The following is a 27,273-nucleotide window of genomic DNA, read 5'->3' on the forward strand; positions in this document are numbered from 1 at the left end:
ACAGGGGCCCCCGCCGCATGGCACACAGCTACGGACGGCTGCTTTGAGGCTCTAATGCGCAGCGAATGAGCCCGGGCAAGAGTTTCCCCGCAAACATCAGTACCTCACCCGGTGTCAGGCTGAGCGACAAGGGCCCCGGCGGGACAGACACAGCAACAGCACCCGTGCTTTGTTTGGTTGCTTTGAATAGGCAGCAGTCCAGGAGCCCTGTCAAACTGTGGGTGTCGATGGGGGTCCCCCTGTTCACTGCTGGCAGGGACTTTGTCCCCCCAGACCCCCGGCCCAGACCCGCTTTCACCTGGGTTTACCTCCCATCACGCTCTGCCCTCCCTGGGTCTCTCTTCTCAGAGGTCCAGCGGGGGGGGCAGCAGCTGGCATCCGATTCCTCGCTGGTTTGGGCTTTTGGAAACGGCCACTGGATGCCAGGTCTCTGGGGGGGAACTGGAAGTTGAGGAAGCAGGAGCGCGTTAGAGAGTCACGACCCAGGGCGCCGGGATGGCTCAGTGGGTTGAGCGTCCCACTCTTGATTTTGACTTGGGCCATGATCCCAGGGTCGTGGGATCGAGCTCCACATTGAGCATGGAGCCTGCTTGGGATTCTCTCCCTCTGCTCCTCTTGCCCACACGCTCTCTCTCTCTCTCTCTAAAGAAGTAATAAGCACAATCAGAGTCTCATGACTCCATGTGGCCCTTGGTGCCACCCAGCCCCACCCAGACCCCATCCTCAGCATCTGCATTGTCACCGGGAGCCCAGGAACGCACACTAGACTTTCGGGTCAGGGTTGAGGCCGGCCCGGAATCTGTGCTCCCAGCCACAGGCTTCGAGAAGAGCCGGGGCCACAACCGGCAGCGCCCCCTCTTGGATTCCCGCTCTCAGGGGGATGCCACGTCATCAATCGGAACCGGAGCCGTGGAGGTTCCTCCCGAGTCCTAACAAGACCGCAAACGAGAAACGGTCCATCTGTGTGCGCGCCATGGGTTCAGAGCCGTTCCTCCCACCCCGTCCCAGCACCTCCCTCTCCGTGCGGACACACACTTGTGAGGTGCCCAGGGCCAGCACGGAGCCCCAGGCGCCACCACCGACGTCCTCCTGATTCGTGCACCGTGGTTTTGAAGTCGTCCCCAGTGACCTGAGACAGCACCGTCCCGCTGCGGCTGGGGGAACAGAACACGGTGCGATCCTAACTTCGTTTCAGAAAGCGACTGGCCGGGGCGAGCGCATTTCTCCCATTTCTCCCACCGAGCAGGCTGCTGGGGCTGGAGCAGTTGCTAGGAGTACCCAGTACCCGGTTGCCAACGATCCCCTGCTGTTCTTTGTCCTCGGCTCTTTTATAAACTGGGAAGTGGGTCAGGATGTTACCAGGATACAAAACCCACCGTCTGGCAGATTACTTAACGCCAATGTGTTAATTCTGGGGGGCGGGGGTGGGGTGGGGTCTGTTTCTCCGAAATCTTTCGTCAGTTAAGTTCCAAGTCGTCCTGGGCTTGCAAAGCGCTTCCCCGGAAGGCTGGGGAATGATTCGGCAGCTCCCGTCCCCTCCGGCCTCAGGTTTCTGTTCAGGACCTGGAGCTTCCCACGGCCCACCCACCCAGGACGCTCACCAGATCCCGAGCCTGTACGGAGTTCAGGACCTGAACACGAGTTTTGCCGGATCCGCGCGGCGACCCCCAACCCGAACAGACACGAGGCTGCCGAAGACAATCCCGCTTCAGAAGCTTCGAGTGTGAAGCGTCCTCTCCTTGCTGCAGAGACACGGGCGTGGGTGACCCCCAGGTGCTGTTCCGGAGCCCGCTGGGTCGCCACATGGCACGCAGGATGCAAACCACTTTGCCTTTCTAAAATCTGAAAAATTCTAGGCACCGAAACACGTACTGAAGGTTTGGGACAGGTTTTGGACTTGAGGACCATCCCGTGTGGGTTGGTTTGTCTGTTTGGTTCCTGATAGAATTCGCTTTTTTTAGCGCAGTTTTAGGCTCCCGGCAAAACTGAGCACACAGTAGTTCCCATATGCTAATGATAGGTTAGACGTCCAGTGTCCTAAAAATCCTGTGTGCCCCACCTGTTCATCCCCCACAATTCCGGCCACCACTCGTCTTTCTCGGTGTCCGTAATTTTGCCTCTTCCAGAAGGCCGTAGAGCTAGGATCCACGCACAGCCTTTTCGGATTGGCCTCTCTCTCGCTTAGCAATATGCGTTTAAGATTCCCCCAGATGTTTTCATTTCTTTTCAGGACGGAACGACATCCCATTGTCCGGATGGACCGTTTATTTATCCGTCCATGAAAGACAACTTGGTTGTTTCCAATTTGGGGCGGGGGTGGGGGTGGGCAGTGATCCGTGTGCAGGTTTTTGTGTGGACACGGGCTCGCCATGTGGTTTTAAAAGCTGCAGGACGAGCAAACGTTCTGGGTGCCTCTCAGAGGCTCTCACAAACACCGCGGGTGGTGAATGTCAGTGACTCGCAACACTTTGGGGGGGGGGGGGCGGGTCCCACAGCCCACCTCCCTACATTCCATGTTACTCTACGCTTCCGTGGAGTTACCTGCAAAGTTACCCTCTGAGGCTCGCTGTGAAGCTTTGTTAAGCGGGTCCAGACCAGCCTTTGGTTTAGGCCAATCTGGTGCCGCTCCTGAGGCCGATCCTTCTGAGGGCGCCACTTGCGGCCACTGTCACAGCCTTTCCATCCTGCCAGCGGGAGCACGCCGGGGTCCCCTGAGCCTGGAGGATGATTCTAGCCGCTCCTTTCTAGGACTGCTTTCCTCGCCTTGATAGCCTCCTGCCCCACCAGCGGCTAACCAGCACCCGGCTATACAAAGTGAGCCACCTTCTTCTCCATATTCTGCCCCCCAAGGTCTAGACTCCTTGCCCCACTCTCCCCCCACCACCCCCCCCCACCCCTGCCGCCTCCCCACTCCAGACTCTCTCACATCAGAGTCACCGGCTCTGGGTCCCCCTGTGCCCGGGCCTGGACACTGTCCACACACAGCCCACCTTGTTTCCCTTCTCTCTGGGATCCTACACTGCTCTTGTCCAGCGTCCGCACGGTGCTGTTTCAGACGCTTGCCTTGGTGTTCAGTTGTTTAAGGTGAGACAGAGATTCAGGTCCTCGTTACTGGGTTACTTCACAATCAAAACGCCACCCCAAAGATCAAGAACACATTTCAGTCCAACATTGACGAGAGCGAGGGAAAGAGGAGAATCTGGATTGTTCTGGGACTCCGTGTGACAGGGGCGACGGGGCGAGTGGCGCGTGGAGGCATTTCTCAAAGTCACGGGAAGGTGTGACTTCCCTTGGTCCAGACCGGCCTTTGCCGCCATCCGACAGGACGCCCGGCAGCTCTTCAAGAGGGGTGGGCAGTGCCGGGAAGGCTCGCCCGGGCCAAAGACAGCGTCTCCTTCACAGCTGCCTAACCTGAGGTGGTGGGAGGAGGACCAGGAGAGGCCTGCGTCCTCTCAGATGGTGGAGGCTCCATCTGGGATGTCTGGTGGCTGACGAGGAGAGGTCTCTCTCACGGGGGAGGATGCCACGCGCTGACAACGTGAACGGTGCCTTCAGGTAAGAACCCCCAACAGGCCTTGCTTCAGAATCCACCGTTAGCTCGGGGCGCCTGGTTGGCTCCGTCGGTTGAGTGTCCGACTTCCGCTCAGGTCACGATCTCAGGGTTTGCGGGCTCGAGCCCCGCGTCGGGCTCTGTGCTGACAGCTTGGAGCCCGGGGCCCGCTTCGGATCCTGTGTCTCCCTCTCTCTCTGTGCCTCCCCTGTTCCTGCTCTGTCTCTCAAAATAAATAAAAACATTAAATTAAAAAAAAAAAAAAAAAAGACTCTACCGTTAGCTCGACATCTGAAGTTCGGCACCATTCTCCGGTCCTGAAACATGAACTTGAGCGGGAAGGTCAATGGGAGGGTCACGTGGACGCCCATTATCACACCGCCAGGGCGGCTGCTGTCCTTAAAGCTCGACGCTGGCCTCCTCCATGCCGGAGGTCCGGGGCTGCCCTGCTTTAGCCCGCGAGGCATGCAGACCCAGGGGCCCCCTTTTCCACAGGCAGGTTCGTGGCTGAGTGGCTCTCACAGGGCAACTCCACAGAGTAGTTCCAGGGAGCTGCAAAGAAATACTGGCAAAGACCCCCAACAGGACACTGGGGTGTGTTAACTGAAGAAGCTCTAAAATCTGCTTTTTTTCTCTTCTTCCTGGACACACAGCTAGACCCATTTCCAGCCCCTGGAGCGTGCGGAGCTCTCCCCGGCGGGGCCGTGGCCCCCCCGGCCCCCGGGTGGCCCTCATGTGCTTTTCCTTTCCTGGTTGGCTGCAGCAGAGGCCAAAATGGTGGGCCCCCCAAAAGGTCTGCACACATGCCGGCCCCTGGAATCTGTGCATGTGACCTTACTGGGCAAAAGGACCTTTGCAAATGCGATTAAGTTGGGGATCTCACGACGAGAGCCTCCCGGATTACGCAGGTGGGTCCTAAATCCAACGGCAGTGCTCCTGTAGGAGACAGAGGAGGAGACACGGAGAAGAGCAGGAGGCCGCGCGAAGGCCGAGGCCGAGGCCGAGTTGTGCCATCATGAGCCGAGGGACACCTCGAGCCACGAGAAGTGGGACGGGCAAGGGGGAGAGGAAGTGTGGCCCAGCCAACACCTGATTTGGACTCCGCCTCCAGAACCAGGAGGGAAGAGAATTCTGTCGTTTTCAGCCATCCCGTTTGCAGTAATTTGTTACAACAGCCACAGGGAACTAACAGGAAGTGACCCCCCGGGGGGGGGGGGAACGGAAGCCACAGGATGGAGGTGGCGCCTTGCAGGCAGCCTGGGTCCCTGAGGACTGTGTGGAGCACCCCCACCCACTCATCCCCTGCCTCCCTGGCACCACATGACCAGTTGGCCAGAAAGACTCCTCTGCTTGAGACTTTTAGATTCTGTAGGCTATAAAGTAAAACACTATTATAGTTTTACTGTAAAAATGTATTATTCGTCTTCATAAACTTTGTTCCATTATGACTCTTCAAGGCAAAGCTCAGAAAACACACGTTAAATGAAGGAGACGTTCTGGGGAGCCAGGGATAAGTGTTCTGGAACGTTCTGCTTTTTACTAAAGGTTCTTGTTTCTTCAGCCTAGAAACAGGAGTGGGACACCACGGGCGTCGCCCAGAACGAGCCCAGAAATGTGGTATTACTGAACCCAGGCCGAGCCTGGGGCTTGACAGGTGTCCGGGAAATGGATGCCTTGGGCCCCAACCCTGCCTGATCAGCCCCTCTGTTCCGATGCTCATATCAAGGAGGGAGAATTACCTGCTGCTGAACAATCTGGACTCTGGAACCATCTTCCCTGGATTTAAATTCCATTTCTTAACTATTTTAACTCCTTAATTTCCGTTTCCTCGTCTCCATAATGGGGATAAGCAGGCTGGAGTTGGAGGGGCTAATACACTGTATCCTTGTCAACCACATTTTGAAACAAACGAGAAAGAACAGTCAAGGAGAAAGGAAACACCGGGGCTACTGTTGACCAGCGGCGGGCTGGAGGGAGGCGCTCAGCCATGTGGCTAACCCGGGGGACCACCGGCAGGTAGGCAGGTCTCGTCACCCTGGCAGGGCTGGGTCTCCACTCCCAGAGCTCCCCGCTGGGCACGGAGGGAAGTCTGCCTTGCCCACAAGGGCATGTCTGCACTCAGAAGCTCCCACAGGCCCAGCCACCGGGTGGCTCACACGGCTCCCGGCACGACGCGCGGGCCCTGCTGGACCTCCCTCAAATCCTGGGCCAGGCACACGAGCTCAACTTCTGCAGGCCCATCGCTGAACTTGGGGGATGGGGGTGGGGGCGGCAAGAGACAAACGTGGGTGCCAATCTATCCCCACTGGCTCCAGGTCGGCCTTGCCCTCTCTCACTTCACGTCCAGCTTCCTTCCCGGCTGCCCCGTGCCCCCTGCCGCCTACGAGCCCAGCACCGCGAGGTCCAAGCCTGATGCCAAATCCCTTCTGCTCTCGCACCCACGGGCCGGGGTCTGACTGGACTCCCAGTACCGACCCGTCAGTCCCGCTCCAGCCGGGGCAGGGCTCAGTGCTGAGGCTGGGGCACCGGCTCTCCAGGGGAGCACAGGCAGGCCCAGCGTGCAAGCCCCGAACACTCGCGGGGCTGCACGGCCGCAGGGGCGGGGAGGACACGCGCCCGAAGTCGCTGCTCTCACCGCTTTTACGGGGGTTCCTCTCACGCTATTCCCCGCGCTGCCTCATCACTGCGCTCACACACATACAGATAAAATCTCTGCTAGCGCCCGGATCTGCTTTCTTTTTTTTTTTTTTTTTTAATTTTTTTTTCATCAACGTTTTTATTTATTTATGGGACAGACAGAGACAGAGCATGAATGGGGGAGGGGCAGAGAGAGAGAGGGAGACACATAATCGGAAACAGGCTCCAGGCTCCGAGCCATCAGCCCAGAGCCTGACGCGGGGCTCGAACTCACGGACCGTGAGATCGTGACCTGGCTGAAGACCGACTGCGCCACCCAGGCGCCCCCCGGATCTGCTTTCTTGATTGCCGATCGCTTACTCTTTCCCTTGCTCTCCCTGGAGCTGACCTCCGGGCCAGGAGACAGAGATGCAATGAAATGCAGGCTAGAGGGAGAAGCGCCCCTGCCTCGGCGGCCCGTGTTGGGCGTCTACCTCTTCCCAACATCCCCACAGCCTCTCCCGACACGAGGGCCGCGGCCTTGTCGCCTCCCACACCTGCAGGAGGAGGACCCGCTGAGGAGAGCGAGAGGCAGGTGCCCTCGAGGAAATGTGCCCGACACGCCACCCCCCGGCCAGAGCACTCAACCCGCACCGGATTCACAAACACGAGCCCACGTGCTTCTGGCAGACACTTTTTTTATTCAGGAAATGCATCTTCCTACAGGTTCCAGCTCCTGCCGGGACAGCGTGACCAGGAGCACTCTCACTGAGCACCCAGGGGGAGAACGGAGGGGGCACCCCTTGCCGCCTCTCTCAGGGCGTCATGAGGCGTCACCGCGCACACTGGCTTTCCCAGCGGAGGAGGGGGAGCCATCCGACACGGTCGCCCCCCACCCCCGGCGGGCGGGCGCTTCCGACAGAGGGGTCGGGGCCCGGGCCCAGCTTTCCAGAGTCCTACGTATATATTCACTTTAGTCGTATTTTAGAAATCAGCTCTTCCGCGCTAAGATTTACAATAAAAATAAAATAATTTGCTCTGTAAACTAGAGTAGAAAGTTTCAAGTGTCTTAAAAACTATCTTCCATACAACGGAAAAAGGCTTCTGTGTTCTGTCCTGGGCGAAAGGAGACCCCAGTGTGCGGAGAGAAGCTGCCCTGGCGTGTTGCTCGAGACGCCGGGCACCGTGGAAGCACTTCTTGGCCACGGAGACTGGGCCCGAGGACAGAGCCACTTTCTTCCCCTCGGGCTCCACGTCCAGCTTTCCCCTCCCCGCGGGCTCTTCCAAGATGCTCACGGCTGCTCTGCCGTTGCCTGGTCCTTGGTGGCGGCAACCAGCTCGGCAAGGGCCGGGAAGCTCTTTATGTCCTTTGTCGCCAGGCCCATCTTTTGTATCTGCAAAGGCCACGAGAGCGGATAAAGGCACCGCGGTGTGAGCTGAGCGCGAACAAAAGAGCCTCATAAAGAACACAAGGGATGTCACCCCCATCCTCTCTGGCATCTGAAAAGGGCAGCTCCCCAAAGGCTGGCAGAGCCTTCTCCCTTCACAGGAAGGATCTGCTTATTGCAGAGCTTCGCTTTTGGGGGTTAAACCCTGCGCATTCAAAGACGCCAGTATGTTCATTTATCTCAGTCCATCAGATCAGGCTCTTGCCAGGGGAAGAGCCCCTTTTGTGGACTGCAAAGGAGGCGCACGAAAAGAAATCACCAAGCGAACTATTTTTTTAAGTGGAGAGTTTTCACAAAAGCACTGGCCTGAGCACTTAATGTCTTCACGGGTCATCGACAGATTTTCTTAGAATCTGATGGACTGTGGTTGCTGTGGCAGAGCAACTACCGTGGATTGCCGTGGTAACTGAGTCGTGACAAACCACGTGCCCGCTTTTGTTAACGGCAACACACACGCGCACACACGCACAGGAAAATCTGGAAAAACCCACACCAAGCATTTAGCATCTGTCGGCGTGCTGCCGTTCATTCTGGGGGCTGGCGACCAAGGAGTGCCGTCTCTTTTCCTGCACCCCCACCCCCCCTCTTTCTCTGGCTTCTTTGTTCTTCATATTTCTTTACCAGATTGTCTGGTTTGTAAAAGGACTGCAAGTTTCTCTTATGAGAGAGAGAAATAGGGCAACGGACTTCCGCCGGGATAGATCTCTAAATTCACATCAAAGCAGCAGAATTTAGATCTCCAGGGAGGACCCTGACGTGCAAGAGTCCTCAGTCAGCTAGGAAAGCAAGCACTTCCGGATGGAAATTCTCCTCCAGCTGCAAGATCTTCCTGGAGGGTGTGTGCTATACGGGGACCCTAAACAGTACAGAAAGCCAGCTTCTCAAGAGCGAGAGAAGTTTCCTGATCCTTGAATGAGTCACCTGTGTGAAGAGAGGCCTGGCATGCAACCCACATCTGCCTCCTAAGTGACACCACGTCCAGCAATGCTCCTGCGCCTGCTGGGACTCCAAAACCTGTGTTTTATGGGAACAGAGGAGACTCAGCCAGGGAAGCAAAGAGGTCAGGCTTAGATGACCTCTCAGGGGCCACACTGAGAGATCCACGGGCTAATGCTTCTCTACTTATTCTAACCGCCTGACTACGTGTCAGGCACTTCCCCGGTGGTGGACAGAAAGGACGCCGCCTCCGTCTGGGAGCTGCCCCTCGAGTGGGCTCCGTGAGCCAAGTGGATGCCAACTGCACCAAAGACCAGTTGGTCAATTTCCGGTATTCGTTACGCACATCCTTTCCCCTCAAGAATTCTGGGGCCCTGACCCCTCCCTCCAGCCCCAGGAGGACACGCCCGCCCTCGGCAGCACGTCCGGGCTCACGTGAGGCACCTGACGATGGCTCGGCAGTTACCTGCTCTCCCAAGTACTCAACGTCCAAGGCCAGCTGCAGCCTGATTTTGTCGTCGTCACTCATGCCGCCACCGGGACCGATGGGGTTGGTGGGAGTGGTTTTCCTGGCTTGTTTCAGCCGCTTCAGGCTCTCCTCCATTTTCTTCACCGAGTTCAGAACGTCGGACACGGTTTCGTAGTACCTTGGGCACAAGACACGCTTACTGGTGAGACCGAGGGGCTAGCGTGTATCCCCAGACCGACTGGCTTGGTGGGCCAACACAAGAGATTCGTAAGACCAACACTCATTTCCAATAAAAGAAATCGGCCATGGTGAACTGACCAATGTTTTGTAAGACTGAAAAAAAGGAGCCTTGACACCCTAGCATCACAATCCCTCAGAACTTATGAAATACACACGTGGACTCTGTTTACAATTTTCCCGGACACCAACAAGAGAACATCGAAGGCCAAATGATCTTTCCTACTCGAAGGGGGCAACAGCTGGAGCTCATTCCCCAAGTGCAAGTAACAGATTCATTTACGGTCAGTTCTAGGAACAGTTCATCTTAAGAACAGAAGGCTTTCAAATTTTTAAATAACACTAATTACCTTCACAGTGCTCTCAATATAATTTGCAAATTATAAAGGAGTTGTATTTCAAAACTTTGTTTACAAGCTGGCTACTCGGCACTTGGTATATATTTGCCCACAAAAACAAGACTCTAATTCACTGTTATGTTCTAAATTAACCCACAAATGTTCCTGAACTCAGAAGTAATTGAAATAAATCAAGTACCATCAGAAAATAAACAAAATCCAATAGCAAAATTGAGTAAGATGCTTTTGACATAACTCAATGCCGGCATTTGGGGAAAAGTCTATCGAATGAGAAACGAAGAGACATTCGACCAAAGGGATCCCGAAGACCTCCTGAGATTTTCACGGGTTGCAGGGTTTTAGATACTGAACGCTATCAGTTACAATCAGGCTTCAGAACGTGTGTTTTCTCTTCCTTGGCTGCAGTGGTCTCGCCAGTCTGCGCTTTCGATTATCTGGCGCGAGCAGAGCCACTGTGGACACAGGAGAGAGCGGATCTTATGGGAAAACGTGTGCCTGACCTTGCAGAAAGAGGGCCGCGTGAAACGCACCCTGCACACCAAAAGCTGGGCGTGCCGGGGGAGTGGGATGTGCCTGTGCCCCCGCGAAGTACTTGATCCAGGAGGTGCGGGGCCAGGGGAACCCTGGGCGGCTGGGGGGCAGGTGGCCCATCGCACTCCGGGTGCAGGGAGGGAGGGGGTGGGTGGGGCCAGAGCAGCTCAGCCACCAACTCAGGTGTGAGCGCCTGCACCCGACTCGTCCAGCGACGCGGCCATCTGACGTCGTCAACAAGCCACGTGCCACCCTCCAATGGCCTCCGCGGTCTCTGACTCGGGGCTTCCCTAAGCAAGTCTGGGATGGCCTACTTCTAAGGTACTTACTTATGAGTGCTCTCAGAGAGGGCGCCTTCTAACCACTGTTGGATTACTGCCTGTCTCAGCTTATCCTTGTGCCCACTCTGAAGCTGGCGAAATGGCTTCAGGGCACTGTCCACGTAAGAGGAGGCTGTGGTTGGCACTTCCTGGAGTAATGATGGTAGGGGTTGAAAAAAAATGTATAGGAAAAAAAAAAGAGTTATTCAAACTTCGGAAGGATGTTACTAATGTGCCAGTTTGGAGACATGAACGAACCCCATCCCTCCCCAGTAGTGACACTAAGGTTGTCTCCCGAAAGATATCTGAGAACAGGAGGGGTCAGGAAGAGTACAGCAAGGGAAAATAATGTTTAGAGCCAGAGAGAGAGAGGGAGAGAGAGAGAAAAGGACAGAGAGAACAAGTACTGCAGTGCGCAGTTACAGGGGCCGGGAGAGCTGTGTTTGAGGCCGTGCATTTCTAACGGGGTCCCACCAGGTCATGCTAATGCTGCTGGTCGACAGAGTGAGACGCAAGGATCTACGGCGAGTAATTTGTTCTGTTTTAGCTTCTTCGTCTGCAAACAAGGACACTGGTGCCTACTCTGGAGAAGAGCAAACGACAGCATCTGACCGCCAGCGCACCGGATCTGGCCCGCAAGCACTTGGTCAATACCCCGGACGGGAAAGCTGGTAGCTTCCGCAAAGAAAATGAATGTAGCTAGGAATACAGAGGAGGTCTCTCTCTCCCGCTCTGAAGTGGGAGCTTCAAGGCAGACCAGAAAGGGAAAATCAGGTGGCAAAGTCCTCTTGCTGGAAGTGGTAATCCTACTGGCACGCCCCAGAGTTTGGGAAAAGGAAAAGAAGAGCCACAAGAGAGACTCTGTCCACCTCCGCTGAGCACTCACTGCCTCCAGAGCACTGAGTCACGCAGGCGGGGGTGGGGCAAGACGCCTGCGCTCGGCACACAGAGACCGCCCCAAACCAGGGACGCAAAGGAACTCCGAGGACACTCCAAAACAACAGGTCCCGAAAATCACTTTGGTGCTAAACTGCCTGACACCCAATTCTACAACTGGAGAAAAAAGAAAATTCGATGGAAAATTAAGCGAGATGTAGCAAGAAGGAAAGGTGCGTATAAATGCACAGAAAGAAGAGCTCAGGAACGGAAACGACAGCTCTGGTCGAAACGAATTCCCCAAGTCGCCTTTCTGCCAAAGGAGACAACGGGGGAATTCGATTTTAAACCCCAGTGTGCCCACACCCTTTTCATCTCAGAGATGCTTTTCATATTCCTGATGCAGCTTTTCGAATCTTTTCGAGTTACAGAACAGCAGAAAGCAGGTACTTGCTAGGACGATATGAAGGGAGCAAGGTCGATTCAATTTTTTCCAAATACAAGAATCAAAGTATAGGAGTTAAAAATATTTTAAGGGGTGCCTGGGTGGCTCAGTCGGTTGAGTGTCCGAGTTCGGCTCAGGTCACGATCTCTTGGTTTGTGAGTTCGAGCCCCGAGCTCTGTCGGGCTCTGTGCTGACAGCTCGGAGCCTGGAGCCTGCTTCAGATTCTGTGTCTCCCTCTCTCTCTGCCCCTCCCCTGCTCATGCTCTGTCTCTCTCAGAAATAAATAAAAAACATTAAAAATATATATCTGTGGGGCGCCTGGGTGGCGCAGTCGGTTAAGCGTCCGACTTCAGCCAGGTCACGATCTCGCGGTCTGGGAGTTCGAGCCCCGCGTCAGGCTCTGGGCTGATGGCTCAGAGCCTGGAGCCTGTTTCCGATTCTGTGTCTCCGTCTCTCTCTGCCCCTCCCCCGTTCATGCTCTGTCTCTCTCTGTCCCAAAAATGAATAAACGTTGAAAAAAAAAATTTTTTTTTAAATATGTATCTGTTAAAAAGCTTTCTTTTCAAATTACTACCATCTTTCCTTAAGGCCAAGGGAGTCCGGGAAGAGGCCGTGCTGTGTGAGTCCAATCACCAAAGCAGCTGACCATCCACCTGCAGAGTCCCCTTCTCACAATTAAGGAGGAGGCCGGGCAGGCCTGCCTTGGGCTACCCCTGTGGACTCATTTCTGGGTCTCGCTCAACAACCCCCTGCCTCTGTGGCTTTCCTGTCATGTATTTCCCCACCTCAAAAGGCTTTCCAGGGAACAGTGCTGACCTTATTGGTTCTTCGGTAGAGCCTGGGGACCTCTAGGGCACTCTTCAGGTAGCCGAAGCAAGACTCGCTTAAGTCTTGGATGATCCTGTCACTCAAGGCAGGAGCACAGGCGGACAGAGACGTCTGGGAGTCCTCCAGGGCTGCTGTCCAGACACAGAGACTGAGTTTAGCCACTTACTGAGGCCCGGGTGCGAATTTTATTTTAGACACTGTCACAGTATTTACAGAGTGTACAACAATAAGCCGAATCAAATCAACTTATTAGAATTAAACAAAATATCTCATCTAGAGAAATTATCATCACAGAACAGAATATAGAAACAACCAAGGATTGACAACTAGAAAAGAAAATGGTGGTTTAAATATATATTACAGGCTCTAAAGTTTTATTTTAAATTATTTCTTATTCAGAGATGTGCTGAGTCTAAAGATTCATTTTTACCTGAGATAGAAGAAAAATTCTTAAAGCCAATCATTTCAAGTTTTGGCTTGATTGTTTCCAAGAGTTCTGGAAGCTGAAATAAATATATGCACTTTATATATTCAGTTACTTTTTACAAATCAAAGGAAGAGGCAATTCAACTTGCACCTATAAACTCTAAAATACTATTAATGAAAAATGAAACTAAACTCAAGACTTCCTATAGTTTTCATCAGAAGAAAGCAAAATTCTTAACGCTCTCACTAAAACAGAATCCAGCAACACGGGAAACAGCAGTCCCCGGCTATTAACAGGCCCAGGGAAGAAGCGAAACCATTTTCTATTCTGTGGCTTTCCCCGATACCAAACAAAGACCAGCGGAAAACAGACTCACGTATCAGAGCACTCAAACACAAATTCGGCCCACAAAGCCCTGTTAATGATAAAGGCCCCAAACATGGACATACCCACAGAAACAGGGGGAGAAGTTTTCACAGTTCACTTTCAAAGTACACGCGAAGGTTAACTGTTGCCAGGAAATACGTGGTCGAGTGGGGGTACAACCCATTAAAATCCAACCCGCCAGCGATCATGCCAAAACGCGGAGCTAGTGAACAGTGGGGCACGGCTCACTCGTCACTTGTGACGGGAACAGTGAAGAGGCAGCAGAGACCCCCCCCCAGGTTCACAAAATATGAGACTAGACTGACAAGCAAGGAGGCAGAGAGCCCCCCCCGCAGGGGAAAGCTGGAGAGACCGCTCAGAGCACGGGCGAACCTGTGCTCTCCGGGAGGCCCTGGGCCCCACGATTCCAAGCCCCATGAGGCCATATGGGGTCAGACCCTCGCACATGTCACTTTCTACGAAAACACCGAACCGAGCCCCTGGACTTTTCCTGGGACACAGGCCTACCTGCTCCTGAAGCTTGTCCAGGTCGGCGACCACATATATAAGCTGCGTACTGGAAATGGAAGCCACGGGCTTTGTTTCCGCGGGGCCACTTGCTTGGTCTTCACTGTTTCCCTGGGTAACTGAAGGGTCTTTGCCACCAGTTACCAAAGGCTTTTTAATATCCTTGGCACTTTCATTAGAGATGGGCCTGAGTAAAAGCTGAAAAACCGTTTCAACGATTAACTACTTTTCCACCTGTCACATACCTGAGCATTAAGTTTTGTGGCCCACCATCTGCAAAGTATTCAGTAAAAGTTTACCAACGAAAGAACAACAAGGAGAAACAAAGCCAAACTACAACCCCACGGACATTTGTCCTCCTTAAGCTCGTGTCTACTTTCTGGTGATTAGAAATAACAGGCACAAAACAAAACAGGTCCCTAAACGAAACGAAAATTAATTTCTGGAACATCAGTTAAAAAAAAATTCATTAGCTCAACTAGGTAAATCATTTACCAGGTTTGCTCGGTAAATTTACCTAATGTTAATTATAATTAATGAATAAGGATAAAAAAAGCACAATCCAAACCTCACCACGTTTCAAATAGTACCAGCAAAAGTGTTACTTGCATAATGATTTGTTACAAGGGAAAAATCAAAGAGAAGTACCCCCGGCATGAGGAAAAAACGGAATAATGAACATGCGAGGCAAAATAATTTATTGGAGACCTGAGAATTACTGGCTGGTAAGAATGCAGGACCCAGCCTACTCAGGCCTACCCGAAGAATCACATCAACCCCGCTGCCTCCCCCGAATCAACTGCACAGGGGTCTTCAGAAACCGCTTGGTGGACAGGGTGGTCTGTTAAGAACCCTTCTGCTCTCAAAGTTAATAAACTTAAAAAATTTAAAAAAAAAGGGGGGGTGCCTGGGTGGCTCAGTCGGTTGAGCGTCCGACTCTCAGTTTCAGCTCAGGTCATGACCTCACATTTCTTTGAGTTTCAGCCCCACATTGGGCTCTAAGCTGACAGCACGGAGCCTGCTTGGGTTTCTCTCTCGCTCTCTCTCTGCCCCGCCTCCTCCCCCACTTGTGCTGTCTCTCTCAAAATAAGTAAATAAACTTAAAAAAATAAAAAAAAAAAAAAAAAAAAAAGAACCCTTCTGAGCAGAGGAAGGCAGAAGGGAAAAAGAGAACTAGCTTCCACCGAGCTCCCAGAATCCGCCAGGCACTTCCGTCAACAATCTGCTGGTCAACAGATCCCTTTTTACTGCTCATGTATGGAAACCGTTTGCCATTTCACAGGTGAAGCATCTGGGACCCCTAGAGCTAAGTCTCCCAAGGCCACAAAATTTCAAAGTGGCAGAACCTGGGGGCGCCTGGGTGGCTCAGGAGGTTAGGCGGCCACCTCGATTTCGGCGCAGGTCCTGATCTCACGGTTCATGAGTTCGAGCCCCGTGTCGGTGCAGAGCCTGCTTGGGATTCTCTCTCTCTCTCTGCCCCTCCCCTACTTGCGTTCTTTCTCAGAATAAACTTAAAAAAAAAAAAAAAAAAAGTGGCAGAACCTCAGTCTGTCTGCCGTGAAAGCCAGTGCTCCTTCCGTTAGAAGACCCCGCAAGACAAACCGGGCTCTCCTCTCCAACTCAAGATTGCATTCCTTCTGATAGCTGAGGCTTTGTCACGCCGTCCTTCCTGACAACTTACGCACGCCTAGGTCCATTTTCATATTCATCACACACAGTGAACAGGCTGCATGTCTGTCTGTCCCCTGCGACTGTCCAGGAGGGGGCAGGGCCTCTCTGAGCACGAGACGCTGGCGCGGGGCCTGCCTGGGTGCTCAGGGCTGACCCGTACGATCACTGCTACAGCTGTGTGCGCGACACCTGATCCATCTTCACAGGCATGCGGATACTTAAGAGAGTCAACTACTCGACAAGGAGAAAAGGAGGGTATTCTGAAATGAAGGGAAGGTTAATTAATTTTATTACCTTTTAGTCCAGATGATCATACGATTTTTTAAAACTTCCAAATACGATTAAAATGCATATGTTTTTATTTCTACTCATTTTCATTAAAATGAGCATCTCTGTCTTAATTTCGAGGCATCTCGAAGATTCTGGCTTTGAGACGGGAAAATGAGCTTGTCGGGACAGTGCTTTTCCACAAGAGGAAGCACGGACAGTGGGATAATAGACACCCATACAGGCAACGGTGGCAAGAAAAAGGAAACAAATATTGGATACAGACTTGAGAAATGAGTCGACTGTTGTCCTCCAAATGACCTCTCATGACAGCCTGGCCTTTAAGAGTCTTAGCGTATTTAGCTTAAGGTATCTTTTTTTTTTTTTTTAATATTTATTTTTGAGAGAAAGTGTGCACATGAGCGAGGGTGGGCAGAGAGAGAGAGGGAGAGAGAATCTCAAGCAGGCTCTGTGCCATCAGAGCAGAGCCTGACTGACGGGGCTTGAACCCACCAACTCTGAGATCATGACCTGAGCCGAAATCAAGGGTCAGATGCTTACCTAACTGAGCCACCCACGTGTCCCTCTTTAATTCTTTTTTAATGTTTTTTAACAATGTTTACTTATTTTTAAAAGGGAGACAGAGTGCAAGGGGGGGAGGGGCAGAGAGAGAGAGAATCCGAAGCAGGTTTCAGGCTCCGAGCTGTCAGCACGGAGCCCGACGCGGGGCTCGGACCCACAAACCGTGAGATCGTGACCTGAGCCAGAGGCAGACGCTCCACCGAGTGAGCCACCGAGATGCGCCCCTCCCCCCTTAATTCCCAACGGTCGTGATTCTGGACGAGCTACGCGGCCAGCCCTCACCTCGCTGACAAACACGGAGTACCGAGCCAAAATCTGCAGCGTGAGCCTCCACAGACGATGCGCCAGCACCGGCAAGAACATCTCGTCTGACCAGCACCTCTGAAGGCTGCTCCATGTTCTATGAGAAGCCAAAAGGCAAAACGAACTGCCAGCTAGAGAAACAGACAGACACGTAAAGAATCTCAGGCAATTCCCAGCTAAATTCTAATAGTTCCGATGCATAATTCAAGAGTGAGGAACGTGGCCACAATCCATGCTGTTTCATCTTTTGAGGCAGTGCGTTTTTATAATTTTACACGATTCCCCCTCCCGGATGTTTGAGATTGAACATCTATGGCATTCGGCAATCACTTGTCAACAGGTATTTTGTACCAAGTCCACAAACCCAAGCTGGAGTGGTCCCCTGCAAACGTCTCAACTACAATTCCGAGTTTGTCCGGTTTCATTTGTCTGCTCTTCCGTTCCTCTACCGGAACTCGCTACATACAGGAAGTCAATCACATAGGACCATGTTTTGCCAAGACAGACGGAAAACCACCTCGGAGCCTAAAACGGTGCAGTCAGGCTGACTTAGCTATACAGAAGGGAGCAGAAACTTAAGTGGAGTGGCCTAGAGACCCGTGTGGCCATCGAAACAGCCATGCGTTACGTGAGTGGCCACTGGGAGTGACTACATGACACAAGATCAATGAGGCTGTGAAGGAAACCAAACCTGTCTGCAACCCACGACCCACCGTCACCTGCCCAGTGTCCCAGGACTGGGGCCGAGGGCTCAGGAGGCCTGAGGCAGGAGCCCCAGTTGTAAGTCATCCCCCAGGAGGGAAGGGCCATCCTGACGCTTTACCTTAGCCTGGGAGGAAAACGGATGGAATCCAGTTTTCTAGAAAAAGCGCTGATCACCAGGGGCTAATCCCCCGTGACAGGTTATATTCAGAAACAAAACTGAGGTCTGCTTCTTACGTTCTTAGAAGCATTTATTTTCAATCTTATTTTAATTCCAGTGGAGTCAACATACAGTGTTGTACTAGTCTCAGGAGTACAACATAGTGATTCAACACTTCCATACATCGCTCGGTGCTCGAGATACGTGTGCTCTTTGTCTCCATCCCCTACTTCACCCCTGCTCCGCCCCACCCCCCTCCCCTCCGGTGACCACCAGTTTGTTCTATCTGAGAGTCTTGTGTTTTTTGGTTTGTTTCGTTTTTTTCTTTGTCCATCTGTCTCGTTTCTAAAATTCCACCCTATGAGTGAAATTACATTGTATTTCTCTTTGTCCAAGTGCCTTATTTCACTTAGGATTACGCTCTCTAGCTCCCTCCGTGTCGTTGCAAACGGCAAGATTTTGTTCTTTTTTATATGGCTGCGTAATAGTCCGTTCTTTTGATCCTCTCTATAAGGAAAGAAGCTTTATGGACCAAAAAATATACTTTTAGCATTTTAGAAAAAAAAAAAAAGAGGTTGAGCCGTGTTTTTAAGCTACGTTTTCACCTACTGCGCGACAGAAGAAGGTGAAAGTACCCTCAGAAAACGAAGGCTTAGGTAAGCGCTGAGCTTAACTAACCCCTTGCGTGACATCCGCCATTGATCGCTTTACGGAAATTACCTGGAGCGTCCTCCAACCCAGCTGTAAGTGCTGCTTCTAAGGATCCTGCGATCTCTCTAAATCTGAGAGAAAAACAAGAGCACAGATTAGGGTTTATGCTGCTGCTGCATGCCTTTACCTCCCCGTTCTCCCTTCCTCCTGAGCCACAGGAACTTCCTCCGCTGGCTCGTCCCAAAGACACCCTTACAGATGCCCGGCCGGCCCCAGGAAGCCCATTCTCGCACTGTTTTCAACTGAGCAAGGAATAAATTTCTCCCGATTAAGCCACCGTCAGGCAGGGCTTCTCTGTTATCTGCGGCTGACTGGAATCACAACCAACCCCGTGTTTTTCGAACTAAACAAACCACCCGGTTAGACCGCCATCAAGATGCCCGTGTCAGGCCAGGCCCACGTGGCCTGTACTCGGTGTCGTCGCCTCGCGGCCACAAGACCGCGGGATCTCCGATCCGCCTCGACTCACGCTGCCGTAGGGAAAAAAGGAAACGTTTCTAAAGTAAGGAATGGGAAGGCTGGACTCCAGATCTGTTTGCAGTTTGAGAAAAGTCACCGCGAGCAGCCGGTGAACATTACAAAAGCCCGCTGCGTGTGCTGTTCACACTGCTGCCCAGCCTCCCGTGCTGTCCGGCCCCCGCCTCCCGGGTCAGTCCTCCTGGGTTGTCAGCTGGTCCACCAGGCAGCGCCTTCTCCCGTCACAGAATTCCGTTTTAGTAACTGCGTGGGCACGTTTTCAGGGCTCTGTGACATGAAAACGCTGTGTTTTGGAAACAAGCTGCGCACGTGGCATCGGGTCCCAACTACGGAACCTCCGCCGTCGGACCTTCCCCAGCACACCCGTCACCTGCTAGTTCCCTTGCTGGCAACACATGCTGACACCCGCTCAAGAGTAATTTCCCTGAGCCTTTTGGGTTTTTTATAGTACAAATTTTTTTCAAAGCAGTTCAGAGCCTGAGCTTAAGGAATCTGTCTGGAGGGTGAAAGGAACAGCACGTCAGACCAAGAGCAGCGGCCGTGCCCTCCATGAACGTGCAACACGGCCCAGAGCCCCAGACCCCGGGCCGCCCCGAACTGCGAGAGCTGGCTGCTTTCCCTTGGGGAAGGAAGCCCCCTCCTACTGCCCAGGGGAACCTGCCAGTGAGCGGCACGGGTGCTATGTCGCAGCCTCGACACAGCCATCTGACCGTGCAACCACGCTGGAAGACCCATCAAAGTAAAACTGCCCAGGTCACTTGGCAGAGCTGTGCCTCCCCAGCCAGGAGCCCAGCAGCAGCCCCTCGAGCAGCTCTGCTGGGCAGTTAACTTCCAGGACTGAGGTGAGGTGCTGTCGTTCTTGGAAAACGGCAAAAAGGGAGAGGCCACCTTGGGGACCCTTGAGAAGCTGCGCTGGAGTTCGTAAACGCGCGTGTGATGCCCACGGCACTTGCTAGGGTATCTGTAACAGAGGTGACCCCAGACAGGATGTTTCTACATTCTGAAATCTGGGTTTGGGGGAGGCCTCTAGACCTATCCCTCCACGCATGCCACAGGTACGCAATCACCGCAAAGCGCTTCCGTAAAAATAAAAGCGGTGAAGGTAACACTGCCGGGCATTGCAATCTCTGCCCCGTAGTATCCGAAGCGTTGCAGGGCACACGTCTACTCCACACACACGCGTACTCGGGGCAAAGGGAAAGCATGTCGATGCTGCAGAAAGCCCACATCGCTAGGAGGAGATATATTATGTTCAGCATGTACTGAATGCAATACATCTACAGTGAATGTTCCGGGTGTATACAATATTCTAGAAAGACTTCAATTAAAGATGGCGGAGAACTTAGCCTACGGCATTTCAGGGACTGAGCCCAGTCTCTGCGGAGCCACCGGCTCACTGCACTGGAGACCACTGGGTCATACTTGCATTTACTTTCTTCCTGTGAGAAACTGAATCGTAAACCTTTTTTCTTGTTTTTGAAGTTTGTCCATTCATTCTGAGAGCGAGTGTGAGCAGAGGAGGGGCAGAGAGAGAGGAAGACAGAGAATACCAAGCAGGCTCCGTGCTGTCATCTCATGAACGGCGAGATCATGACCTGAGCTTAAATCAATAGTGGGACGCTTAACCGACGGAGCCCCCCCCCCCCCAGGCGCCCCTAAACCTGCTTTCTACTATGCCTACGGGAACAAGTGACATGAAGGCCAGGCAGGGCATCGGGAACAGTGAGGGGTTCAAGTGCACCCCCGGATGGCGCTGGCTGGAAGGGCCACCTCGGTTCCTAGGATGACGGGATACAGGTTTACCGTCAGACCAGTGGCGTAAGCCTGTTCCCAAGAGAGCAATGTTCATGTTCCTCCCTACGAACATGTCAAAGTATGCCACCCCACGGGTTTGGGGCCTCCTTTAAATGGCCCTGAAGTGAATCCCCTCACCATGTAACTCTGACCCTAGTCATGTTTGTGGAACTTCTGGTCGTCACTCAGAGTAAACAATGTGACGCCTGGTAAAAATCAATAGGGCAGTCCCACAAAGTATTACTTGAACTTATTTTTTTTTTTAATGGAAAAACAAACATAAGTGAATACAAGTTCCATACTTCGCAACTCAGACGTGATGTTTTACAAATTTCACAAATTTTAAGTAAAATGGTTTACAGAGAAAGGCCCACCGATCCTTTTGATTGCTTACTGTTAAAATCTGGTGGACGTACAAAATCATTCAGGGAACTGGCTGACTTTAAACCCAGCTCGGCTGCCGGCCCTGTGAGAGGTGGCTGAGGGGAGGGTGTGCTGTCGCTGTGGCGTCCGGCCTGGCGAGCCCAGAGCACGCCCCGAAACAGCCACCAGAGCTCCTGGGGGGCAAGTCCGGGGGGGGAGGGGCGAGGAGGGGGACGACAGTGCAGGATCCCCAAGGGTGGGGTCACGGGATCTGGGGAAATGACTAGGAAGAGGAGTTTGGAGGCAGCAGGCGGGACTACGTGATGTGACAGTATTGGACATCTAAAGCAATCTAACTCCACACCCAGACCACAGAAGAAATGCTAGACATTTCTTCTCCACTGCGGTCATATATATACACACACATACATATGTACATATATACATACACGTTAGTCCCCAATTTTATTTTTTTTATTTTTATTTTTAGAGAGAAAGGGCACAAGCAGGGGAGAAGGGCAGAGAGGCAGAGAGAGAGAGAGAGAGAGAGAAAGAATCTTAAGTAGGCTCCATGCTCACCGCTGAGCCTGATGCGGGGCTCGATCCTATGACCCCGGAAACACGACCTAAGCTGGTATTAAAAGTTGGGCCTGAAACGACTAAGCCACGCAGGCGCCCCTCTATTGCAGTCTTATACTATGAAAGAATACTTCACTGTTTTAAATCCCGCTCCTGCATCAAAAGGGCTTCCTGCCCTGGGTTGATCTTCATTACCCTGCAACAACCACTCCCAGTGCAGTCCATGAACACCTTAGAAGAACAAATCCTTCATTTCCTACTGACAGACAAGCTCCGTGGTGATGTCATGCTGGCAAAATTAAGCATAAAATACAGTGTGGTACGAGCAAGGGCGCCTCACTAACATTCTGGTAGCTGTGATTTCATTATCAGAAGATGATTACATACATTCTCAATCACGGCAAGCAATTACAATCAAAGGACCTAATCCTTAACATATTTCCCCCTCTGTAATTTGCCCCCAGAACTCTAGGGAAAAGGACTGCATCGTAATGAATGAAAGCACTCAGCAATGTCAACAAAAAGCCTGCAACTCTTTCCAGACCTTCCTAACTAAAACGCTCTAGTTAATGTCATTCGATGAAGGAACTTACCATGACCTCGTTCAAGACACTCTGCAAAAATGGCTGTTTTCGTCTGTTTTTCTAACAGAACATATGTTGCTAAGAGTTTATCCTAAATGTCCCCAGTTTATGAAAGCACTTATTTATGTACGTGGTATCGTCACGACATCTGTTAGAAGTGTCACCATTTTCCAGAACAGAGAGAACAAATGTCACAGATGTCAAAGACATCCAAAAGATGTCAGAGACGGCCAAAATAATAACTAGGATTCTCATAAACCGACTGACGGAACCAGCTGCGAAGAATACGCTTCTCCCCACTCTCAGGGAAAAACCAGCACAGAGAAGCCAACAACAGACCCACGTGGGCCGGGCCTGCTGCCTGACGAAGGCGGGTGGGGAGAAGGGCAAAACGGACAGGCTGCCGTGGACGGAGCGCAGGAGGACGGAGCTGGGCGCGGGGCCCACCTCGGTCCGAGGCCGGGGTCCTCAGCCCTTTAATTACCAAATGGTTTTTCTGTCATGCCAACCAGAACGCCGGCAATGACGACACTTCTCGCACGTTCCCACTTTCGATCTTGTTTCCCAAAGAACAGCACGATCATCTCCGAGGACTGTTTCCTGGAGGCAACACCCTGACCTGGTATTCTAGTCCCATTTCAGAAGGCTGGAGGTGGGGGGGGGGGGGGGGAATAAATCACTGACCTTATTTGAAAATAAACAGGCAAGTTCCACTTATTACTGAAGCTGTGATAGGCGGGATGTGCTCTTAATCTCCTCACGCTGGCCTGTGTTCCACACTGCTGTTCAAATGCTCTTACAAAATCCATGCTTACGGTGTATTTCTAAAATAAGAACAGGCGGAATTTTCACTGTGAGCAAACTAACCAGGAACGAGCACATACAGGGAAAACTGTAAGCAAGACAAAGAAGGAGAACACTCGGACTCGTAGCTTCCGGAACTGACAGAGACCTGACAGGGGTCGCCCGTCCGAGGTCCTGACTTGAAAATTCGGTACTGCCCAAAGCGGGTCGGTGACACGCTCGAGGTTTTACGCGGCAAGCCTCCCTGGAAACCCAGTGCTCTGCAAACGACAGGTCTCGTATTCTCGGCACCCCTAACCTCGTCCACTGGAACTGGAAGAGCCAGTAAATTAAGTGGTATAATTGTCACTGCCACTCCAGAGGAAGGAGTAGAACATTTTTAAAAGGAAAGAACATTAAAAGTAGAACATTTTTAAAAGGCAGGTGAGCCATCACATGATCTCCATAGACCAGACAGCACAAAAACGGATGGGGAGCTACCGACACCATGAAGAGCCGTGGCTGAGACTTACTTAACATTCATCACCCGCGCGCTGTGCCTAAAACTGTATTCTTTAACGTGAGCCACAAAAGTACCCTCCCGGGTTAACTACTGTTATTATCATTTGGAGGATGACGCTTCCTCTTCTATTCAGGCTCACAGAGAATTTACCCAAAGACAAAGCTGAGAAATAGAGCAAACAGCACCCTGGTTGGTCAGCAGAGCAGAACCGCAGCTGTTGGAAATACGCATTCCTCCGTGGGTCCTCTGGTCCCCCCCCCCCGCCCCCCCCCCCCCCCCCAGGGCCCAGGCTCTACAGGGAACATGTGTGGACACTCCATATCCTTCTGGGTCACCCAACCATTCACCGAAACTTCCTCACGTCTGCGCTTGGGCAGGAATTTTAGTTCACTCAACACTACAGGCTTTTCATTTCTTTCAACTGGTTGGGCGAGGTGTTGAGGAGTTGAGACCAAGGTATTATTCATCCTTTGGGGATAAAAGTAGACAGACCTCTGCACACGACGAGACGCTAAAGGAACACGAGATATTTCTCTCCTCACGAGAAGCACGTCACAGCAAGACTGAAAGCTGAAAGCATTTTGTGAAAGGAACTGACCGACGCTGTGCTCACTGGAAACAGACCCAGCCACGTTAAGGACTGGCTTAGAATTCTGAAGTCAAAGTTCTGCGAGAAAGTTTCCTTTCTGAGCTGAAACATCTCCTGAGCATAACGTGACCAGCACAACTCCAGAGGACAGCAAAACGTAAAGGGTCTTAAATGGTGAATGCTTAAGACCACTGTATCATTCTGCTTCTGGGGTCTATTTTTAAAAGCCCTACTGTTTTCAAATAATAAAAATCACTGTCACACGATTCACTGAAAACGATACCACGTGATCACATGATTCAGCATACTGTCACGTCGCACAATTAGTCGGAACAGGGAAGTGGTATTTCTGTGACACTATGGCTCCAAATGTGTCTTCTCGTCTGTTTTGAAGGCCAGCAGGTCCCAGGCTCACCACACCTTACCGTCTGCCTCTATACACTACAAATTAATGAGGATTTTAAAATCCAATCGATACCTTGTTTTCCTTTAAAATTATACCGTACACATTTGCAAACCTAATTTTCCATAGAAAACCACTGCAAAGGGACTGGCTTTTAATGGTCTCGAGGATCTTTTTGAAAAAGTGAGAAAATGATGTGCATACACATCTTGTCACATTGGTACCTAGGCTGAATCTTACCCTGCATTTTAAAATTATAGTATATAGTCCCAACAGTATCAGAGACTACTACTTGGATGAAACATTTTGTGTATTTCAAGGAAATGCTCACTCACAAACTCAGATTTTTATTTTTAACAAAGCACAGAACGAAGTCTGTGCAGAAAGCATGATTTTTCCCAAGCCCCTGGTTAATATCTTCGAGAATCAGGATGATGGAGGAAAAGTACCTCGTGAAATGCATCGGGATTTCCAGGATTAAAAAGCGAAGGCAGTTTTTCTTCTAATCCTCGTACTATTTCTGGCCAGACAGAATTCACCAAAAAATCATATCCAGGAACACTGTTGCCTTTTTCACTGTAAGAAACAGCAACACTTCAGTCAGATACATGGCACCCTCCTATTTACAAAGGGCAAAATTCTACAGTGGTATTTTAACTCAAAGTTCCTCAGCCTAAAACTTACTTCCACCTTTTTAAAAAAACTGTACGTCAGGGGCGCCTGGGTGGCGCAGTCGGTTAAGCGTCCGACTTCAGCCAGGTCACGATCTCGCGGTCCGTGAGTTCGAGCCCCGCGTCAGGCTCTGGGCTGATGGCTCAGAGCCTGGAGCCTGTTTCCGATTCTGTGTCTCCCTCTCTCTCTGCCCCTCCCCCGTTCATGCTCTGTCTCTCTCTGTCCCCAAAATAAATAAACGTTGAAAAAAAAAAAATTTAAAAAAAATAAAAATAAAAAAAAATAAAAAAACTGTACGTCAGTTAGCTTGTTTATAGCCTTCAACTTCTGTTTTACTCCTTGATCCCAGTCTCACCTTGAACCTGAACGCCCTCTGTATTCTGACTCCTGTATTTATCACATAGGAGAGCAAGCTAGTGTCAAGGATAAGGCAAAACTACTACATCGAATTGCCTTGGCAGGATTTCTCCCTGGAAGCAGGCTATCGTATTTACACTCTATCTTGGAAAAGAAGTAGTCTAATAACACAAGAAAAGCGATCTTCGCGTGCAGTCTTTTTTTAATGTTTCCTCATTTTTTTTTTTTTTTTTTTGAGAGAAACAGAGACAGAACATGAGTGGGGGGGCGCAGAGAGAGAGAGCGAGGGAGACACGGAATCCAAAGCAGGCTCCAGGCTCTGAGCTGTCAGCACAGAGCCTGACATGGGCTTGGACCCACAAAGTACGAGATCATGACCTGTGCTGAAGTCAGACACTTAACTGAGCCACCCAGGCGCCCCTCTTTGCATTGAATCTTAATACCCCTAAGCTCTAAAGCCCTGTAAATCATGCGAATTTGCCAGTTACTAACAGCTTCGTGAAGATTAAGCTATCTCTAAGATTACCTTCAGTTCTCAAATTCTATGACTATTCCATGTAAAATCTTGATTCCAAACCCTGATGCAAAAAAACTTGTTACAGTCGTGTTTTTTTGTGTATCCATGCTTTATTTCACCTTTTTTTTTTTTTTTTTTTTTTTTTTTTTAGCAAAAGTCTAGACTCTGGATTTCTCATTCAGACTCAGATGAGAGGCAACACTGAGACGAAAGCATTCACTCAGGAGCCAGAGTACCTGGGTTCAAATGGTGGGCCTTTTACCCTCTGTTTTGTTTTCTTCATCTTTAAATTGAGATGACAGGATGAAGATCAGAGCATCTTCAAATGGGTTAATATTTGTAAAGCATTTAGGCTTGTGCCTAGCATACAGGAAGTGCTGTGATAGTAGGGCTTAAATATATAAGTAAATAAATAAGGCAGATTGCTCAAGTTTTCTCTTGCACTTAAAGACACAAAAATAACTCCTAGGTAAATACCATCTCACTGAATGCTCAGTTTTAAGATAACTTTCTTTAACAATGGCCAGCAATTCAATATATGGTCTTTTTTTAAGTCTTTAGGTAATCTTCACAACCAACGAGGGGCTCAAACTCATGACCCCAAGACCAAGAGTTGCACGCTCCTCCGACTGAAGCCAGCCAGGTGCCCCAATATATGATCTTATTTCGGCAAAACCGGGAGTTTTGTAGCTACGTTGCGATATGAAATTGGGTACTGAAAATAAAGAAAAAAGGGGCGCCCGGGCGGCTCCGTCGCTTTAGCGTCCGATTTCGGCTCAGGTCATGATCTTGCGGTTTGTGAGTTCGAGCCCTGCGTCGGGTGCTGTGCTGACAGCTCAGAGCCTGGAGCCTGCTTCGGATTCTGTGCCTCCCACTCTCTCAAAAATAAACAAACACTTAAAAAATTAAAAAAAAAAATGAACACAAAGATAAGAGCTTTCCTAATTTTCCTCCTTAGCAAAAATTGCCAGGAAAAATAGATTATCCAGGAAGCCAGGCCTTACTGGCCAGCAAGGGCTACCAAACAATCTTACTATAGTTAAGTACTGGTAAGAAATCACTGGCCGGTTGGAGGATGGCTGGGGAGGGCCAACAACATGTCTATTTCCCACATACCCAATTCCACACCTCGCAGTCTATACTTTCAGCCACGCTAAGAACGAGCTCTATTAAGGTACCTGGAGAAGAGAAGAATAAAACTGGGAATTTTAAAACTACAGATGCACAGCATATAAGCAATATCAAATGACAAGATCCCCTCATCCCCAAAGCAAATATCTACTTAAAGCCCCAAAGAGAA

The 27,273-nt window shown here is 51.1% G+C and overlaps 1 protein-coding gene across 3 annotated transcripts in view; it reads right to left on the minus strand.

Moving 5' to 3' along the window:
* Nucleotides 1–6,847: 6,847 nt before the first annotated feature.
* The window catches only part of COG2 (component of oligomeric golgi complex 2), a 46,550-nt gene continuing 26,124 nt past the window's right edge, over nt 6,848–27,273 (minus strand). The window contains exons 9-18 of one of the 3 annotated variants that reach the window (XM_086679702.1): nt 24,877–25,003; nt 22,814–22,953; nt 18,342–18,403; nt 16,739–16,890; nt 13,937–14,134; nt 13,046–13,118; nt 12,604–12,743; nt 10,476–10,615; nt 9,017–9,197; nt 6,848–7,560 (exon numbers count right to left, since the gene is read on the minus strand). In XM_086679702.1, coding sequence (XP_086535828.1) covers nt 7,459–7,560; nt 9,017–9,197; nt 10,476–10,615; nt 12,604–12,743; nt 13,046–13,118; nt 13,937–14,134; nt 16,739–16,890; nt 18,342–18,403; nt 22,814–22,953; nt 24,877–25,003 — 1,315 coding nt within the window. In that variant the 3' untranslated portion in view covers nt 6,848–7,458. Of the gene's footprint in view, nt 7,561–9,016; nt 9,198–10,475; nt 10,616–12,603; nt 12,747–13,045; nt 13,119–13,936; nt 14,135–16,738; nt 16,891–18,341; nt 18,404–22,813; nt 22,954–24,876; nt 25,004–27,273 lie in introns of all 3 variants that reach the window. The other 2 variants (XM_086679701.1, XM_086679703.1) reach the window with 2 other exon arrangements.

Source organism: Puma concolor, chromosome D2, assembly GCF_028749965.1.
Source record: "Puma concolor isolate L17-30 chromosome D2, mPumCon1.1.hap2, whole genome shotgun sequence".
Classification (NCBI taxonomy): domain Eukaryota; kingdom Metazoa; phylum Chordata; class Mammalia; order Carnivora; family Felidae; genus Puma; species Puma concolor.